At 40.9% G+C, this 19,780-nt stretch overlaps 3 protein-coding genes and 3 long non-coding RNA genes across 7 annotated transcripts; 3 read left to right on the forward strand and 3 right to left on the reverse strand.

Annotated features, from left to right (window-relative positions):
- The first annotated feature begins 5,007 nt into the window (after positions 1-5,007).
- Positions 5,008-6,975, forward strand: LOC124338539. Its single transcript, XM_046792633.1, has 4 exons — positions 5,008-5,221; positions 5,291-5,478; positions 5,547-5,704; positions 5,771-6,975. The coding sequence occupies exons 1-4, from the start codon at positions 5,086-5,088 to the stop codon at positions 6,801-6,803; spliced, it is 1,515 nt and encodes a 504-aa protein (XP_046648589.1). The 5' UTR covers positions 5,008-5,085; the 3' UTR covers positions 6,804-6,975.
- A 1,415-nt stretch (positions 6,976-8,390) lies between these two features.
- On the reverse strand, positions 8,391-8,675 carry LOC124338493. The gene is made up of 3 exons (XR_006917854.1): positions 8,617-8,675; positions 8,543-8,562; positions 8,391-8,434 (listed from the first exon to the last, which is right to left on the reverse strand). It is a non-coding gene; the product is annotated as an uncharacterized LOC124338493 (long non-coding RNA).
- Positions 8,676-9,601: 926 nt separating this feature from the next.
- Positions 9,602-10,494, forward strand: LOC124335742. The gene is made up of 3 exons (XR_006916888.1): positions 9,602-9,713; positions 9,877-10,059; positions 10,127-10,494. It is a non-coding gene; the product is annotated as an uncharacterized LOC124335742 (long non-coding RNA).
- A 3,715-nt stretch (positions 10,495-14,209) lies between these two features.
- On the forward strand, positions 14,210-15,376 carry LOC124335743 (mRNA-capping enzyme-like). Of its 2 annotated transcripts, none has more exons than XM_046789175.1 (3): positions 14,210-14,826; positions 15,001-15,152; positions 15,207-15,376. In XM_046789175.1, exons 1-3 carry the CDS (start codon positions 14,321-14,323, stop codon positions 15,359-15,361), a joined length of 813 nt encoding a protein of 270 aa, XP_046645131.1. In that variant the 5' UTR covers positions 14,210-14,320; the 3' UTR covers positions 15,362-15,376. The 2 variants fall into 2 exon arrangements, with proteins under 2 accessions (XP_046645131.1, XP_046645132.1); XM_046789176.1 differs by having other exon boundaries at positions 15,216-15,376.
- Positions 15,348-15,667, reverse strand: LOC124335744. Its single transcript, XR_006916889.1, has 3 exons — positions 15,646-15,667; positions 15,508-15,582; positions 15,348-15,448 (listed from the first exon to the last, which is right to left on the reverse strand). It is a non-coding gene; the product is annotated as an uncharacterized LOC124335744 (long non-coding RNA).
- A 377-nt stretch (positions 15,668-16,044) lies between these two features.
- Positions 16,045-19,475, reverse strand: LOC124337824. The gene is made up of 3 exons (XM_046791838.1): positions 19,429-19,475; positions 18,157-19,375; positions 16,045-18,102 (listed from the first exon to the last, which is right to left on the reverse strand). Exons 1-3 carry the CDS (start codon positions 19,473-19,475, stop codon positions 16,045-16,047), a joined length of 3,324 nt encoding a protein of 1,107 aa, XP_046647794.1.
- Between the last annotated feature and the right edge of the window lie 305 nt (positions 19,476-19,780).

The raw sequence follows: 19,780 nt of genomic DNA on the forward strand, positions 1-19,780 counted from the left end.
AGCAACAGGTTCTTCAAATTTTCTTTCTGCTCGACTGGGACTCCTGCTAAATCGAGCTGTGGAGGTGTGGCTATACTGATTGAACATATTGATAAAGGGGGTATGATCAAGTTTCTTAATTCATTCTCATGTGTATAACTAATAATACGTTCACTGGGGTTAATAACAATCTTGTTAGCTGCGAGGAAATCATAGCCTAAAATACAACCTTCATCTAGATCTGTGATAACATAAAATTGGTGAATAAATGGCTGTCTACGAGCTAATCTAATGCTTAATTCATATCTACCAATAGGTTTAACTACTACTACTGAAACTGTTCTAAATAACTGTACGTTTGGGTTAGAAACTTGTAATTCTTAACTTGTAATTTCTAATATCATTATACGGAATACATATTAACAAACGGTGTGTTAAGAAGCTTACAGCCGCACTGGTATCTATTAATGCTTGTGTCTTGAAGTTACTAAATGTTACTGGTATTCTCACTAGCTCAGCTACATTAGCTATAATTGGTAATTTATGTACATTGGTGTGGTTAAAAGTCCTACGGTCGCTGTTCGATATTTAGACCTACTAGTTTTTCAAGTTTGAAAAGCTTCTTTTTCTGTCTCTGAAGCTCTACGTCTTGCTCGTCTTCGTGAGCCGAAATACCTGCAATTGTTGCTTTTAGACTTTTCTCTTCATTCTGCTCCATTCTATTTACTATAGTTTCTGCTGCATAAACTATTTCGCAAACATCTTCATAATGGCTATTTACGTCAATTCTGGTCCACACGGCCTGTACTATTTTTGGTAACAAGCCTTTTAGCAATATCTTTTGTTTTGCTTCTCCTCTAATTTTCCTAAGGGATCTAGCCAGAACTACGGCTTCAGGGGGTGCAATTGTTTCATTAAAAACGATTTCTTTTCCATAAATAATGTCATACAAATGATTAAGTCTTGAAACATAAGTTTGGGTACTCTGATCAGGCATCTGTTTTAGTTCATTTAATTGTTTCTTAAGGTTCTCGATCTCTGTTTCCGTTAAAAATCTGCTAATGATAGCTTTCTCCCACGCATCGTAATCTTCTTTATCCGCAGCGTGATCTATGTAGTCACTGTGCCAATCCGCGGCATCACCTCTTAATCTATCTGAAAAATATTTAATTTTATCCTTTGCGTTCCATCCTGCGCTTTGCGCTACTCTTTTGGCGTCTTTTAACCAATTATTTATAAGTTGATCTCCTCTTTTCCCTTTGTAAACTGGGATTGATTTTCGTTCATCCTGTGAGTATAGTTCACGGAGATGACTTTTAGTCAATGGAATATTGTTTGGATCGGGGGAAGGTGCTCTAGGGCCTTGCTGTGGGTTTAAAGGAATTTGTATAGGAGCGGTCGGCGGTGTTGGAGGAGTTGAAGTCATGTTTGGAGGTTGAGTGATTTGTGCTGTTTGCTGTGCTAACTGTTGTTGTAACGTAGCTATATCTCAAGTCTATATAATCAAGTTTAACCCTTTGTTCGTTTGCCTTAAAGAATCTAATGATAATTCTTTAGTGGCGACGTCTTGTTGTAATTTTAATAACTCGTTCCACTGCGATAAAAAATCTTTCTCTAATGGGTAAAATATTTCGTGGAAGGGATCTGATGTAACTGTTTTCTTCTAAGTCTATCTCCCCTATCAGGGACTCGTTTAAAGCAGCATAAGATGTATCTTTAGAAGGTAACGTAGGAGTCGTCATTCACTTACCGCTTTGGTGTCTCACACCTTCCTCGATGGTTGTTGAAAAAAGGTCGGATGTTCGTAGCCATACTGGCACGTTCACCAATTTGTGATGATTGGACGATCACAATATAAACTCACACTGAAGTTACACTTATACTAACACTAACACAAACACAAACACAAAGTAGATTATAAGGAAACTTTATTTACCACTTGTTAGGGAGTACACTGCCGGAATCACTCTGCCGGGATGAGGCAGAGCGTGGGCTTTTTATACTTGGGGTTAGTTATTGCAACATAGATAAAGACACGTATACAGTTGCACCATCACCAGGATGTGGTGGTGCAAGAAGAGAAAGATGTTTGTCGGATGGCGCAATTAACATTGCACCATCCGAAGCAACCTAAGTATCAAGGTTGAAAGCGCCTGCCTTGTCATAAAAGGCTGACGGCTTTCACCTTGAGAGGCATCGCTCCCGCCTCGCTACACTCGTTAATACACCGCGACATCTCGTTAAAGAAAATAACGATTTCCATTAATCATTTTCTTTTTTTTTCTAAAAAAAGGAAGACGTTTTGTATGTAAATAGTACTGCACAGTGGAATAGACAGGCAGACGTCTCCCCCTCCAAACAAGTCATCAACATAGATGGTCCCAGATATTAGTATATCAGATGGATCATCGCTCCTGAACTGTACCTACCGCGACGACGACGATTTTGGACTCGCCCATCGCTGTGGTCTCATTTTTTTAGTCGTCGTCTAGTTTCGAGTATCTCCATCTTCTATTCCTCAGTGTAGAAATAAGACGCACAAAGTTTAAAAGAAAAAAGAAAAAAAGATACTATATCAACTGGTTGAACTGCGCTCCATCTACACAAGAGGGGGGATATATGGTTCACAACCGATCGAGCCCAGCTGTCATTCAACCGTTTCTCTTTTTTTTTTCATCATCTCTCTAGAAGACGACATCAACCTCTTCCATAAAACAACAACAAAAAGAAAGTCCCAGCAGGTATACAACATCCATATTGGCTGCTGTCCAGTGGGCGCGTGTCTATAAACCGCGCACCGAGTTTGTACAAAAGAGAAAGAGAAAAAAAGGGAAGAAGACTATATGATCAATGATGATGACAGACTCTACCTTAGTTTCTAGACATAACCGATGTTAAGATATTACAAAACTTTGTTGTTTTGTTGGTAACCTTAATTCCCCCCTTTTTTTCTCTTATGCACTTGGTTTGTGTCATGTTTCGTATTTATACAGAAACGAAGAATGAAATAGACATACATAACTGTCAAGCGTGACGCAACGGTAAATGAGTCGAGTTCAGGGCGTTGTTGGGAATCGAAGACTCCCGTCCCCCCGTGTCACGCTCGTCATTATATTTTCTCTCTCCGGTACGGTAGCTGCCAGTCCTGCTGTAACGTGAACCTCCTTTTTGTGTGTGTGTGTGTGTGTGTGTGCCTACTATGTACGCTATTTTTTCTCTGTTTCCGCGTCCGGCCGTCTCCCGCTTGCTTAATGAGCCGCTACCTTTCGCACAGTCTTTGTCTACATGGTGTGTGTTTCTCTCTTGTATACAAGGGTAGTACCAGTACAGGAGAGACCCAAACATTTTGTTACGTTTGGAAATCCGGTATTGAAAATAATCGTCCGACTGGAGGGAAACAAAATAAAAATGGGGGAGCTGAACGGATATGTGCGGGGGCACCAATGGAAATAATTATACCGAAAATGACTTTTACACGCACGACAATGCGATGATACGGCGGGAAGGCCGAGCGATGAAACGGAACGAAACAGTTCGGAAAATCACGCAGCGCACAATAGAACGAATCCGCTATGTATAGAAATGGACGATAAGAACTGGATTCCATAAACAGGCGAGGGGGGCATTTTACTCTCATTGTTTTTCATCATCAACCAAAGTTGACCCCGAACGCAGAGCGCAAAACCTCCATCGTTCATCACGTCAGTTTGCCGTTAATAAAAGTGTCATCGCTCTTGTTCCGCCGCCGCAACTGTTCTACCACCGCCTTAGGACCGAACCTACTTTTAACTTCGACCACTATACAACAACACAAGTTGGCCAAAGTTTTCCTGCGATGGGCGTGAAAAAGTGGTGGCGGCGGTGGCAAACGTTCACTCCACAAAGTGCGTGACCGCCGGCACACGATTCAAAAGCTGAAGGGGGGGGGGAAAGAAAAGGTTGATGCTATACAGAGCCTGGGCTAAAAGGAAGCCGTATGAAGGCTGAAAAGTGAAAACCGGATGATCACAGTCAAAGATGATGGGCATTAAGACAAGCACAAAAGATCAAGAGACATGACCCCTAAACTCTCGACTCTGTCGGAGCGCAATCACTCGTCGTCGTAACTGGTGAGTTGCTCTTAAGAATCTGACAGAAATGAAGAATCACCGAGGGTGAACGACGACGCACCAGGGGGGAGAAATCGTCTGGCTACTAAAATATTTGCCATCGCTGCCTTACTACTCGACGATTCTTTAATTTCACTAATCTCTGCGTATCATATACATACATGAATGTATACCAGAGATGCCTCTCGTAACTTGCTCGCCGGCAATAAAGTCAGTCGATTATGACGCAAGACGCAACCCCTTGCGTTTTGCTTGGTTTTTGGAAAGATAGATGTGCAAACGGCTATATTATGCGGCATTCAACTCGGCAGTTATGCTATAGGAAAAGACTTATTCCAGCCCGTTTTCTCCATTATGGTCGAAGAAGAGAAGAAAGCCATCAACCGGAAAAAAAAGATACATCTACTATAAAAAACAAGATGGGTATAGAATGAGCGAACATCAATTATTTCTCTGATTCCGAAATTGCCATCCGATCTTTAATTTAACTTTATTATTGATTGATTATTGATGATTGATTTAACCCATGCAGTGTACGTGGAAGGACGTAGTTGATGGCTTGCTTCTTGTGGTGCCCGCCAGTTTAATTGCGTGGCGAATTGCGTAACTACAACGAGAACACAAACTCAACTCGTTTGTTATTAAGTTAACTGTCAAACCCCCGCCATGTCCATCCTTACAATTGTCATCATGAAACTAAAATTGCGTATTTTGATTGATAAAGAAAGGAATAAAACGCCGGGAAACTGTGATCAGAGTAATAGATAAATTATCTATTACTCTGTTGCGAATGCGAGTCCTTTCTCCTTTGATAGCTCTGATTCTATTTTGTATAACAACAAATCTTTGGCAACCCTGGAATTAAATCTGTTGATGTGAAATTTGTGAAACGTTTACATTGCGTTAACATTAACAATGCTGAAGCTCTGAATGTCGATAAGTATAACTGAAGTTGTGTGTACCAATGAATAAGTCGACCGACTAATTGCATTTCACCATGCTGCAAAAGACGCTATTTGAATTTTGTGTTGATAGTATTATAGAAGAAATGGAACGTGAATGGGGGCAAAAATCGAGTAAGGTCTCGGATGTCGTCAATCCAGAGGTTTCATCGAATCCCTTCGAACATTTACGTGAGTAACAGTTCAAATTTCATATTTCGCATTCTGAATATTCGTGAATTTTCTTACATTTGATTACAGCCACGGAGATTTTAGAAGAAGTCATTCGTATACTTAGGAAGAAGAAACTATTAAAAAAATATCTTAGATGGATTATTCTTCCACAACTTCACTCTTTAGATCTATCGTTAGAAGGTTGTAAAGACAGAAACAAGCCTGTTGAAAAGCAAATGTTTGAACACTTAAAGTGTGCTTCCGTCAAATGCTCAGTATATTAATACATTTTGCTGTTGTGGGTGTGTTGGGTATCAATTGTTTTTTGCCTCATATATTATAGATGCTGAAAAATTTGAATCTAACTTACAATGTGCTTAATGAGGAGAATTTCATTGGATTGCTACCCACATTCAAAAATTTGCAAGTATTAGATCTTGCAATTACCTCAGCAGGAGACAATTGCCTGTGGGCCCTGGGAACTCACTGTAAATACTTGAGGTGTGTCATTAATAAATTTAATATTTTAATTACTATTTTTAATTATTTTCAATTTGAATTTTAAAGATTTCTGCATTTACAGTTTTGTCGTGAAGTTACGGATTTTGGAATCAAAGGATTATGTCTTGATTACATTGAAAAAGAAGATGATGAAGATAAGCGAATTTCTAAAGCAAGTGAACTTGAATGGCAAGAAAACTGCGCACCTCCTCGACTTAGCAACTCATTGGAGATCTTATATTTGGAAGGGACACGAGTTACTGAAAAGGGAATTCAAGAGGCTCTTCAGAAACTACGTTCTTTGAAAGTATTGGGTTATCACGATACTGCATATGTACTCGGTGAAATGCATCGAGAAGATTGGGAAAACCCTGAAAAAAGGAACAAAATTCCAAAATACGCTTTGACCAAGATTCTGTTTTATATCTCAAATCAAACCTCAATTGATCGCCTTCAGAGAGTGGTGTCCCAGTGCCCTTTAATTACCAATTTATGCATGAAGGGATGGGATATATTGGAAAACGCTAAATTTGATGGCATCATGATTCCAATTTTTAACATGATTGGGAATTCGCTTGAAGAGTTTTCGCTTAATTTTGTTATTAATTTTAACTTATGCACCATTATCGATTGTTGTCCTAATCTACGCAAACTCACGCTTAATTACGGTGGTTGGAACACTGAGCCTAATGTTGAAAACAAGAAATTCTCTAATATTCAGGAAAGAAAAACACTGGGAAAACTTCAAGAACTAACTCTTATATCTGTTAAGATCTCAACCGATAACTTAATCACACTCATGTCGTCGTCTTCCCTGAAGTCTATTGTACTGATACATTGCCAAACTTTCAACGACGACATCCTGCAGCAGGCATATGATCAGCATTCATTTCCTAACCTTGAATATTTTGAATTAAACTATTGTCCCGTGACTGAAAGAGGGATAAATTTCTTGTTGAACGAGAAAACTCCGTTAAAAAAGATCAAAATTATTGAAAGTTGGCAAAAGTATACAAAAGAGATATTAGAAGATTGGAATTTGCAAATGGTTCTGAAAAACCGGCAATTGGACATCGAATTTTTAGTGATTCCTTTCTAATTCACCCATTTTTGTCTATCATTTACCAACGCCTATTTAACGAAGCCAGAAACTTGCTTGCTTTTTACGAATGAATCAACACTTGTCTGATAAGAAATTGTGCCGTTCACCTCCGTTGCTTAGTCCAAACAATACTGTACCTCTGTGACAATACAAAAGGATGATTTGGGATCAAATGTTTTTGTGTGTGTGTTTGTTTGCTTATGGATTGGGGAAAATAAGGGTTCAGATTTAAAAAAGGGGAATTAAATTACTGATGACTCGACTTCTGGCTGCAAAAAACGTAAAAAAATTACTAAAAAAACATTGGGGTGTTAGTCAAAATAATAATGAAGCGACCACCGGTTTTTTAAATGTAATCTTCCATTAATTAGTTGACATTGGGATTGAAATTTCCTTCTTTTCCTATTCAGTGTTATCTAAGCTCAGCGTTTGCTTTAAAACTGTTTATCAAAATGGAAAGAATAAAGTCACAGTTTCAGCATCAAACTTGGAACCTATTATTATCGATTTACAGGTTAGTGTTCGAAGTTGTTGGGGAAAATTTAGTATATATTGGATTTCAAAGTCGTTTTAATCCAAAATTTCTTTTAACTGAATCCCTGTTTTACATAAACATCAAAATTGCTGAGTTAAAACACCAACTAACACGAAAGTTCTAATAAAAAAAGAATGGATCAACAGCAACATATTCAAACAAAGACTTGAAATAATGATGTCCAGAGCGAAAAACAAAGAGTGAAAAACGAAGAGTTAAGTGAACGTGAATGAAAATTTGCATAACTGAATCCAATTTTCATCTGCCAGTAGATGGTGTCACTAGTCGCAATGTTTTCAAAACAACAAGCCGAAGAACTGACGAATTGACAATACAATCTAGTCGAAATCAGTCAGAGACTTTATGCTTGTTTATTGTAAAGAAAAAGGGTGTTAAGTTCAACCAAGTTAATGATCCGGAAACCATCGCCAGACAGGCAAGGTTTGAATTATTAACCAAATATCTGCGGAAAAGATTTGACGTGTCAATGTCATTTCACTACACAGTTGAATCGACGTCTACCAGGTGGCGTTTAATCTGGAGGACTGCCGGTTGTTACGTATGTTACCATAGAAACCATGAAGCGACTTCATCTCGTGTTCTCCTCTAGGCGTCCACATTTTTCTGTAAATTTGAAAGTCTTTTATAATTAACATCGAATGAAGATTGAAAAAGTTAGAAGCACGGTCTCAAAACTCAAAGAAGTTCGGCTCACAACCACGTGAAGGGTCTCGGTTTGGATGAATCTGGAAATGCCATAAACATTGCTGCCAGCCTTGTTGTCCAAACGCGAGCCAGAGAGGTAACAGCACACAATTCTTTTCAATTTTCTAAGAGAAATGTACACAACAACTGTTTGCTCTACATTTCACAGGCAGCTGGTTTGGTGGTGGAACGTTGATCAGGTCTAAACGTATGTTTGAAAGGGCTGTGTTGTTTGCCGGGCCACCAGGAACTGGCAAAACTGCCCTCGCCAAGTTTTAGGCAACAAGGTCAATCCTTCTTTAACGGTTTACAAATTATTGAAATTGAAAATTAACATTTCCCATACAGGTTTCTTTTTGTCCTATGGTGGGCTCAGAAGTCTTCAGCACTGAAATCAAGAAAACTGAGGTTTCAATAAAAAACTTTCGTAGAGCTAAATTGGCCTTCGTATCAAGGAAACTAAAGAAGTTTATGAAGGACAAGTCATTGAACTTACCCCAGTTGAAAGTGAGAATCCTATGGAGGTAAAAGATATAAAACCCAGTTGATATTTATGTCAAATTTTACTACCAGTTATTTGTTTTGCAGGATACGGCAAAACTGTCAGTCATGTAATCATTGGACAGAAGACAGCATAAGGAACAAAGCAGCTCAGGTGGGATCCTTCCATGTTCCATCTACTAATCTCCCCAGAAGGAACGTGTTGAAATTGATGACGTCATTTACATTGAAGCCAAAAGCGGAGCGGTTAAACGTCAAGGTCGATCCGATACGTTTGCCATGGATCACGATCCATGGTTTCACCCATCTTCTCTTTTTCTCGCTGAATCCAGAAAGGAGCCCTTGGGTGTGTGTGCGTGTTTTATTTCATTTATTTTATTTGCCCTCCTATTATCGTCCCCATGACTATTATGTCTGTTTGTCAGGGCTGGGCTCCCAAGCCCGTCGTTCTTTAGCTGTACATCAGTCGGTCACTAATAGAGCCCATCGTGAACATTTTCACCGTTCGTGCGCGCTTCACTATTGCCGCTGTCCTTTATTCCTACACCCCCGCCCTCCTCGTTCTTAACAACTCCTTGAATGTTTTCCAATATCTATCGAGTAGGCCTACGTGCTCTTGTTTCCTTGTGTGCGCCGTTCGTTCGATCGCAAGTGAGTGTGGATTTCTGCGAGAAACTTTCGTTTTTGTTGTTCATCTTTGGCCGTCTTTGGCTCGAGATGATCAGAAACAGCAAACACGCGAGTCGGTTTTTCATCAGCCTATTCTTATTGCATTTGTTGTTGGGAATTGGGCGGGTGAGGAATTAGCACAACAGGAATTATCAAAATACTAATGATGGATGGGTGGAGCCGAAAGGAGGAGGAGGGATCACCCGAGAGTCTTTGGTTTCTCTATTCGAAATGGCGCACGCGTGTGTGTCTGTACGTTTGCTCTCGGAAGGTCATCGCCCTTTTCTTCGTCGTTCACTAAACTTCTTCTTTTCTTTTGTCACACACACAGGTGATTTAAAAAATATTTCAGCAGATTTAAACTGACCATGTCGTCGTATGCTGTCGGTGTGGACGTAAACACGCATTTGGCTGTCGCTTCTGGATTCAAAATAGATTCCAATTTTGGTGGTTATCGAGTCAATGCTGAGCTTGAATCACGACCAAACGTCCGGTTGGTAAGAATCCTTGAACATTTTTCATTTCATATTAATTGTAATACTTGTGATTAAAACTTAACCAACATTGACTGCTCTGATGTTGCTGTTAGGTAGTTGGTAGATATGAAGTTCTTGTTAAATTAGATTCTAATTATTGGTTTTGGACTTTATTTTGTATTAGGCTGGAGATGCTGCCTTCTTTTGTGATAGCAAATTGGATCGTCATCGTATGAAACATCACCACCATGCTGTTGTATTAGGGCGATTGGCTGGAGAGAAGAATACTGGCAACGAAACATGGATGAACATCTGCAGTGCACTGTCACCAAGTGCATTCTTCGTCATATTATTAGTACGCAATCGGGTAAATATTCTGTTACATGGAGTTTTCCAGTTATTTAATATTAATGTTCCAATTATTTACCGCCTAGTTAACTATAGTGTCGTGCTGCTGTTGGTTGTTGTACCGTTGACGACTGGGTTGACCTGGTGTACTCATGTCTCCTGGGTATGGCGGATACCGAACCGCAACGCCGCCGCCTTACTACACAGCATACGCAATTACCAGTTACTAGACCGCCAAGGCACCAGAGTATTACACCACACCTTATGATGCTCCGAGCTACTACACCGAAGCCATGAAGTTTAACTCTGCCCCGAGTTACATCAACGAAGACGTCAAGTACTACACCGCGGTTTCCAAGTACTACACCACCCAGGTATTGGATTGCTACAAGACTACGTATGCTGTCCCAGCCTACAACACCGAGGCTTCCAAGTACTACTCTGTGCCCAGCTACTACACCGAAACTCCAGCTTATTACGTCACCAAGGCATTTGAGTACTACACCTAAGCGCACAAATACTACTCTGCCCCGAGCTACGAAACTAAAACTGAGGCGGTCCACTATTACGCAGCAAATACTTACTACACAGCGGCTGCTCCTTCGTACTACGTTGAGCCGAAATATTGTGACTCAAGTTTACTACACCACCACCTACGCTGCTCCTAGCTACTACACCGAAGTTCCCCAGTACTACACCGAAAAAGCCGAATATTACGCAACCGCGTTTGCTGCCACAGTTTACTACACCGAAAAACCAAAGTATTACTCCATCCAATACCGAACAGAGGCTCCGGTTTATTTCCTCACCAAGGTCCCAGAGTATTACACTACAATCAAACCTGAAAACATTTTAGTTTCCAACAAGAATTCTGTCAAGATGAAATGGGCTGATTTTGGACACAAGTAAAAATATACTATTTGTTTGAAATCGAAAATCCCGCCCTCGAATGTAATGTACGCCATCTATCAGTATACAATTTAACTTCATTCATTTTCAGTAGCCGTTGACGGGTTGAACTCTCCAGTTGAGCGGGTTGTTCATTTACGTAGTTTTAAGTTAAGATTTGAAAGAAGTGAAAACCACGAATGGAATAACACAAGCCACCATAAATCTACAGTTTGATTTTTTTAATAATCTTCTGATATCGAGAAAATGAGCCGTTAAGTGAATCTTGACATTGGCCCAAGTCCGATTCCCCAAAGGTGGCTGCACTGTCACGGTATAGGAGTTTTTGATTATCCGATAACGTGAGCCGATCGGCATTCGACGTAAAGAATTTGAAGATGAATCTTCCCAAGACGGAAGACTGTGTCAAGATTGGCAATTTGCCATCATATAATTTTAAGCTGTGAAAATACTTTTATTGCAGAAAAACAACATCTGAAAAACTTCCTTTTAAAAATCCGTTGAATTCGACACTATAATAGTATTTTATCATCTTTATGCTTTATAAAAACAACACAAATTTGGGAAATCCTAGTGAATCGAATCAGATAGAATTCGAGGGGTTGTCAACTCAAAAAAATCCTCGTACACCCTCGGATTTTTTCAAAAAAATCCCTAAAAAATCCCAAAAATCAAAAAATCAAAAAATCCCAAAAATCCCAAAATTCCAAGAATTTTGGTTTAATAAATCGACAAAATTTTACAAGAATCGATTTTTTTCGTTATCGATTCTAATTCCCCTTACTGTGTCAATAATTCCCCTTGGGCTTCTGTCTGTCTCTTGGTCTGTCTGCTGTCAGTGCCATGCTAGGAATTTTTGATGGGAAAAATGACTTCTATAAATTCTTATATTTCTAGAGAGGATGACGATACATGGGAATTGTTAAAGAAAACAAGGTCATTGTACCTGAAAGTATTAAAAAAATACTTAACGATCTCAATTTTAGTGGAATTCGAGCGTTGGCTAAAGTAAATGAGTCAAGTGTCATGATTGAAGAGTACATCCGAGATGTACTTGGTGATCCTGATGTTCTCGAAATTATGAATAAAGAAGAAAAACTACAAATATTTGGATCTATCTTTTCACGGTGCCCGTCCAAGTTCAAACTTTCACCTGGGCACAAAGTTACATTCCAAATTTTGTCAGAGGTTTGCAAAGAAATTGTCCAGCGCTGGACAATTATCTGTAAAGTAAAGCCACGTCAATCAATGGGTGTTCCATCTGGTAAAATAAGACTTTATAGCAATCTGAAAAAATCTGAGAAAATCTGAAAAAATCTGAAAAAATCCCAAAAATCTGAAAAAATCATTTTTGGATTTAAGATCCGTACACCTTCGGATCGAGTTGACAACCCCTCGATAGAATTGGAGCAGGCAGATAGGCGAATCAACACATACGAAAACAAAACAACTTCGTAAAGGCATCAGTAATTGAGTTGCACCGATGATTTCGCGATCATAGCATGGGGTGTAAACTCGGCTGGCAATTGCCACATCCATTGAATCAATCAAAAGATGTGGAATTGGGGGCAAAAGAAGGAACCCGATCGGAGAAGGCGGGAGAAGGAAGTCGAAACCCAAAGGCAATTCAGAGAAAAATGAGAAATGGCAAAGAAAGGAATTGCACATCTTTTTTTTCAATTTTATTTTTTCGATGCTGCGCTATAAACCAGCACTTCCTGGCTAAACTGAATCGGAGAATGTGAAACCAATTGCAATTTACCTGTATTACAGTTTTAATTATATTATACTCCAGATTCCATGTTTATCGTAAAAGCCAAATGATATGCTATTTTTTATACTTATTCTAATAGATTGGGTGGTTGAGTCGGATAAGGCGGAGTCAGGTAATAGTGTCATTTAGTGAACTGAGTTCGACTCTCCTGGAGGGCTTAGCTGCTTTCACACCCGGTCACTAGGAGGTGGTGATAATAAGGACATGTGCGTTGTCTGGTCCTTCGGTTCAGCTATTGTAGGACATATTGTAGGTTTGTAGGACCAAAAATCCTGTTGTAACTACTGTATCTCTTCATTATCCTGGTCATTCTCTTTCCCATTACATCGGTGATTATGACTAAGAAAGCAATAGTGTCTACCGTCATCTCCTTTAATCGAAATGATTTGTTTTATTCATTTTAGCCGCTAATACTTATATTTAGCAACCGCTATAGCCGAAATTAATAGGAGGTTAGCGCCATGAAGGGGCAGTATCTATAGGCGTGTGTCGATGGGTGGATGCAATTTTTTAAATTTACAGCGAGTGGAATCACCGATCGGTAACTGTGATTAATGTGTATTCTATACCTTCGTGGCTTGAAGTCAAAATTATTCCGTTTCTTAGTTTATCAATTTTCATGCCCAACACTGTTGATATAATTTTGCCGAAAAGGAATAAACGAATTCCGTTCGTTTATTGTTATTTCAATAATATTTGATGGTGGTTCTTTGCCGTTAATCACAGCGAAGATGATGATGTACACGTAGTACTATAAAGATAACCGACTATCCCGTTAAATTTCATTTAATTACGTCGACAGTAAAATTTATTTTTTTCTATTTTTATAAAAAGGGAGGAAGGAAATGATGATGATTATTCGATTAATCATACACCTATACACTGGCTGATCTAATCCTTTTGGACGCTTTACTTTCAGGCGGGAAAACCAAATTTTAATTAGTAAACAGCAACCAGTTGACTGTTGTTCTGTGAACTACTATGAGAAAGATTTTCTATTGCAAATATTGTGCCCTGCTACAAATATTGTGCCGATTCTGTAGCCCGGGCCATGACAACCCGGACCACCCGGGGCTAAAGAAAAAAAAAAAAAATATGAACCCACCGTCCACCGAGGTATTTTTTGTCCGGGGAGGGCATCGAGTCGCACCACAACTAGTTCTCGGGCCAACCCGAGCAGTGGCGCCATCTATTAGTCAACAAATAAAGAATCTCGCTGATCTGCAGCTAGAAAGTGCGAGAAAGAAAGATGAAGGTGAAGGATATAGGATCTGTTCCTTTGATTGTGCCGAAAATCAACATCATTTGTGCAAGAAATTTTTCAACGGTTAAAAATTTCAAATTCAGCCGACAGTGGTTTGAAAAAAGCTAAATTTGTTGTCCCCCTTGCGGAACGCTGTAGCATGTTTACGACAGCATGAGGACTGAGGAAAAAAACAAAAAGGTAAAATAACCGTCAGAAGAAACCCAGAGGCTAGAACAATTTTCGTTCGCGTAGTGGGCAGACGTCGTCTATCAGCTCAGGAAGTAAAGCGAATTAAAGTTAAAATCTCGTAAAATTTTAGCAACTTTGACAACAATTGTCTGATATCGAAAAATGAGCCGCAAAAGGCATCTTGACGATGGGCCAGGCCCGATTCCTCAACGGTGGCTACACTGTCCTCGAAAAGCCTTTTCTACAGTTGGAGGAACATTTTTAGCATTCAAAACTCCACTTGATGCAAGATACGAAAATCAAGTCGACGATGAATATACTTTTCACCCTGAAATGGTATTTTCATCAGTCAAGAATATGAAGATGAAAATTGGGCTCTGGATCGATCTTACTAATACCAGCCGGTTCTACGACAAGAATGTAGTAGAAAAAAATTCATGTAAATATGTGAAACTCAAATGCAAAGGACATGGTGAAACTCCCAACCCTGAAACTGTGGACCTCTTCATCAAGCAATGCACGGAATTCATTTCTCAAAATCCTTTAGAAATTATTGGAGTCCACTGTACCCACGGCTTCAACAGAACTGGCTTTCTCATTGTTTCATACTTGGTACAGGCCATGGACTGGTCAGTAGAAGCTGCGGTCAATGAATTTTCTAAAGCAAGGTAACTTTCACCAGTTTGAACCATAATAGGATAACATTTAGTCTACAGATGAATAAATCGGCCTGAATTTTAAAAAAAAGGGTTGACAAAGACGTGCTCTTTAGTTTCAACTACTATTTACTAATATGCTTATTTACCTTTAACAAACAAACATGTGTTTCCTCTCTTTAATAGACCCCCTGGAATCTACAAGGAGGACTATATACGACAACTATTCACTCTCTATGGTGACATAGATGACACCACACCTGCTCCTGCCTTGCCAATGTGGCATTGTGAGGCTGATGATGATACCCACATCAAAGAAGAAACAGAAGCTGTTGATGGTATATTTTATTAAAACTATGCTCTTAACCTAAGAGTCATGTTCACGATTAAAGACAACGAAGATGATGACCAAGCCGGCGGCAGTACGGGTGACAAGAAGAAAAAACCACGACGAGAAGCGGCTCAAGCCAAAGCCAAATTCATGGAAGGGATACCCAACGTCAATCTGGTTACCGATATGGAGATTGTTTCGACGCTATGCTTGTAAGGAGCCTCGTTACTTTACGTGGTATATTATGATGACAATTCTTACACGAAATGAGTATGAATTACAAAGGAGATTGACCAGTGGTATCTGCAGGATAATAAAGATGTTAACAATAAAGCACGGAATGAAACTATAGAAATTAATACCTGGGATGGCACGAGTAGAATGCTGAGATGCCACCCAGACCATAAACCACAGATAAATGTGCAAAAGAGCAAGACCTTAAGAAAGGGGAAACATGAGCATAAAGTAAACTTGCAATAATCGATGAATAGAATAATTACCAGATGAGTTGGATAGCCAAACACTCACTGGACAGATTATGCATAGACTGACAGACAGTCAAATCAATATAAAACTGGATAGGGAAATACAAACTAGTTAAGAAAGAGTTGCATACATGATTTAACATTATCGTACCTGATTGACAGAAGTTTAGAACACACACAGAGTAGAATTATGTTCAGAGGTAACAAAACGAGAAGTGACACTCGCGTGGTTTTAGACTTCCATTAAATAGCAGACGAGACAATGGAGAAAGAGTATGGGAAATATAAGGAAGAGAATTTGACTTAAACCAAAACGTTGCCAAGTGGAAATAATCCAACTAAAAGTTTTCTCGCCGGAACATTCTCCCCCGAATCAGATTACGATCCGGCGGAATAGGAATATTGATGAGCTTCTTATAAGGTGGAAAACATACGTTTTAAATAAAGACAATGAATTGTTTGAAGAGAGGTGACTTTAGCCTTGATCGGAATTTCTTTGGACTCGGCATCGGAGATAGGAGCTCGCTCTAGTAGACACAAACGATGGATTGCTCTTGAATAAACTCCATCTTCAGTTTGAACCTTGACGACTCGAACGAGGCCGTCGTCTCCAGGGTGGACTTGGCTCACGTGCCCAATTTTCCACTGTCCGCGTGGTTGATTGGGATCCAGCATCATAACAACGTCGCCTACAGAGAGATTTTGCTGAGCGGATCGCCATTTCTTTCGCGGAATGAGGGATGGCAGGTACAACTTCGTCCACAAATCCCAAAATAGCTGGGCCATTCGCTGGACGTAGCGAAATCGCTCTCTCGGTAGAGCATTATCAAACGATCCTGGTAACAGATCAGCTGTTGGCGGTCGATTGAGGAAGTCGTTTGGTGTCAATGGCCGGAAGTCTTCCGGATCAGAGCTCGCGTAAGTTAAAGGACGTGCATTCAGGAAGCCTGCGATCTCTGATAACAAAGTCCGCATCATCTCATCGGCTGGGTAGCGAAGTCCAGCCTTTTCCAAATCCAGAGCTCGATACAGAGCTCTCTTGGTAGAGCGTACCAGGCTTTCGTGAGCTCCGCCAAAATGCGGTGCTCGTGGTGGCTGGAAATGCCAATCGATGAGTTTTTCTGTTCGAAATTTCACAAGCTTCGGGTCATCGTTCAGCACTAGGATCAACTCGTTCAATTCGCGTTCTGCTCCTACGAAGTTGGTTCCGTTATCCGAATGGACTGATGCTGGTTTTCCGTAAAGTCCGATGAATCTCCGAAAGACTAACAGAAAATCTTCGGCTGAAAGAGATTCCGCCAACTCCAAATGAACCGCCCTGGTTACCAGGCAGGTGAATAAAGCTCCGTAACGTTTCACAACTCTATTACGACCCGCACTGGTTTCGATAGGTCCAAAATAATCTGTTGCTACATGGGTGAAGGGTGGAGAATAAGAATTCAGACGTTCGGCTGGAAGGTCACTCATCATCTGAGCAGCGGGAGCAGCTCTCTCCTTGATGCATTTGAGACAGAGTCGACGAGTCTTCTTGACTAATTCTCTTCCTCGAATAATCCAGAAATGTTGGCAGAGTTTAGAAAGCAAATAATCCGTTCCAGCGTGATGCATCTGGTCGTGTAGAACTCTGACGAATCTCTCTGTCAACAGATGTTTGTTCGGTAGCAGAGGTGGATGAAGAGCATCATAGGGCAACTTCGCTCGTCCAATTCGACCTCCTAAGCGTAATAATCCATCTTCTCCCAAGGTTGGACTCAGAGCTAGCAGATGAGAAGAGGGACGTAGTGCTTTTCCCGATTTGAGTCGATAGATGTCGTCGGCAAAGGCTTCCATTTGACACTGCTTTACGAATTTGAGAGCACTGTCATCTAATTTAAGAAAAGAGGAAAGGTTAGTCTGATCCAGGTGGAAGTCTGACCAATCAAACGGATCCGCGATGGCGTGAACGTGATATTGCTTCGTGTGTTTCAGTTCCGCTGTGGCAGCCAACCAAGGTAGATCGGTCGGCCAATCAGAATCGGGTTTGAGGAGAAATTCTGGACCATCTACCCAGATCTTGGGCCAAACTTCTTCTCCAATGGTAGACCGAGTAGCAGCATCAGCAGGATTCAATTTTCCGGGAACAAACCGCCACTCTTCTGTTTCAGTCAAAGTTTGGATTTCTCCGATCCGGTTGGACACGAAGACCTGATAAAATGACGCCGTTGCACGTATCCAATTACGCACAGTGCTGCTGTCCGTCCAGAAGAATCTCTGATGAATAGGATGAGTAATACAGTTCTGGATAGCGGCAGCAACGCGAGAAGAAAGTAGAGCAGCGTTCAGTTCCAATTTTGGCACGGATATAGTCTTCTTAGGCGCCAGTTTGCTACTAGCTTTAACAAGTCGGATGATAACTTGACCGGAACTGTAGGTGTTGCGGATATACACAACAGCTGCATACGCCTCTTCCGAAGCATCTCCAAACACGTGCAGCTAAGAATTGACGATTTCAGTTTCTTCCGGAAATAGACAGCGTTCAAGGGAGACGTGACTCAGTTCACGCATGATTGCAAACCAGGATTCCCACCAAACGCGATCAGTTTCATCCGCTGGATCGGACCATCTCAATCCCTTCACGCCCAATTCTCTAAGACGGATCTTGGCCTTGACGATGAGTGGTGCAGCTAGTCCAAGCGGATCGAAAACGGTGGCCACTTTGCTGGTGAGGCTGACACGCGTATACTCTTCTTCCATCATGCTGACGACTCGAAAACCAAGCGTGTCATCGCGGGTATTCCACACCACGCCCAGCACCTTCTTGTTGCCATCGTCGATTAAAGGAACGTCAGATGAAGTGGTATTCTTTTCGCCTTGCATCACTCGAACAAATTCTTCGGAATTAGAAATCCAAACTGGGAAATGTAAATCAGCGTCAGCTAATGCTTTTCTGACGATCGACGCTTCCTTCGATCCTTCTTCGACGTTTCTGGCGGACCCTAGGTAGTCATCAACGTACATTTTCTTCTTCACCGCGTTGACAGCTTCTTCACCAACATCTGCATCCGAAACTGCTCGACGTGTGGTGTGAATAGCAATGAAAGGAGAACATGTGGCACCGAAAGGTAAACGATCCATCCGACACACTACCACATTAGCAGAAAGATCCTGCCACAAAAAGCAAAAATATTTGGCATCCGAGGGATTAAGCCTAAACCGGCTAAACATAGCTTCCACATCTGAGGCCCAGGCAACTGCTCCTTCTCTGAATTGAATCAATACTGACGGAAGAGAAGGTTGAAGAGCTGGACCGCTTAAAATGGCATCATTCAAACATTTCCCCTGGAATGGGGCTGCAGCATCGAAGACCACTCTGAGCTTCGGTCCTTTGTATACGCCATGATGAGCTAGGAAGTATTTCGCCGAAAGGGATTCTTCTTCGGATAGGATGGTTGCGTAACCCTTGTCGATGGTCTTTTGCACCGCAGCACGATAGTCGGCTTCAAATCCGGCGTCTCTGCTGAAACGCCTGAGCAATCCGCCAAAACGCTGTTGAGCCATTTGTCGATTGCACACTAGACTCGGCTCCCCGGATTTCCAGGTAATAGGTACTTCATAACCGAGATCCAGCTTCTTCGTACCGGTCTCCAAAATGCTGATAGCTTGTCGGTCGTCTGCAGACATGGCCACCAACGTAGATTCCGTTCCAAAATTTTCTGTATCACAGAAACGGCGTAATTCGTAAGCGATGTCTTCCAGTTGAGCAGAGCTGGTGACGTGGTGGATACGGACAGCGGAAACAGTGATGCTGTCTGCTATTACGCCACGGATGAGCCAACCCAATCGGCTCCTGATGGCGGTTGGTTCATAATCTTTTGTCTTCTCTTAACTGCAAACAGCTGTTGAATAGGCAATCAACATATTTCTATCGCCAGCAGATTTATTTCATTCCACCACACACGTTTTTCGTCTTTGCGCGTTGTTGGCGAATTTATTATTTTTTCGTCTGTTCGTCATTACAACAACCAGACCAGGTGTGTGTAAAGTGCGAAAAGAAATTGTCGATCCATTGGGTTTTATTTTTTTCGTTCGTGAATGACCTTCCCCTCCCCCTTCGTAGAAAAAAAATCAAATGGAGTTGGGGGGGATGTGAACACTTTGTGTGTTCGTGTCG

This window comes from Daphnia pulicaria, chromosome 4 (genome assembly GCF_021234035.1).
Source record: "Daphnia pulicaria isolate SC F1-1A chromosome 4, SC_F0-13Bv2, whole genome shotgun sequence".
Taxonomy (NCBI): domain Eukaryota; kingdom Metazoa; phylum Arthropoda; class Branchiopoda; order Diplostraca; family Daphniidae; genus Daphnia; species Daphnia pulicaria.

Bases quoted from the DNA above. Each gene is read 5' to 3' on its own strand.
- LOC124335743 (XM_046789175.1), top strand. From the start codon at position 14,321: ATGAGCCGCAAAAGGCATCTTGACGATGGGCCAGGCCCGATTCCTCAA. The intron at 14,827-15,000 runs GTAACTTTCACC...TCTCTTTAATAG, and splicing joins AATGAATTTTCTAAAGCAAG to ACCCCCTGGAATCTACAAGG. The intron at 15,153-15,206 runs GTATATTTTATT...TCACGATTAAAG, and splicing joins AGAAACAGAAGCTGTTGATG to ACAACGAAGATGATGACCAA.
- LOC124337824 (XM_046791838.1), bottom strand. From the start codon at position 19,475: ATGAACCAACCGCCATCAGGAGCCGATTGGGTTGGCTCATCCGTGGC. The intron at 19,376-19,428 runs GTAATAGCAGAC...CCACGTCACCAG, and splicing joins TGGGTTGGCTCATCCGTGGC to CTCTGCTCAACTGGAAGACA. The intron at 18,103-18,156 runs GTCTCCCTTGAA...GTCAATTCTTAG, and splicing joins TCATGCGTGAACTGAGTCAC to CTGCACGTGTTTGGAGATGC.
- LOC124338539 (XM_046792633.1), top strand. From the start codon at position 5,086: ATGCTGCAAAAGACGCTATTTGAATTTTGTGTTGATAGTATTATAGAA. The intron at 5,479-5,546 runs GTATATTAATAC...CATATATTATAG, and splicing joins GTGCTTCCGTCAAATGCTCA to ATGCTGAAAAATTTGAATCT. The intron at 5,705-5,770 runs GTGTGTCATTAA...TGAATTTTAAAG, and splicing joins ACTCACTGTAAATACTTGAG to ATTTCTGCATTTACAGTTTT.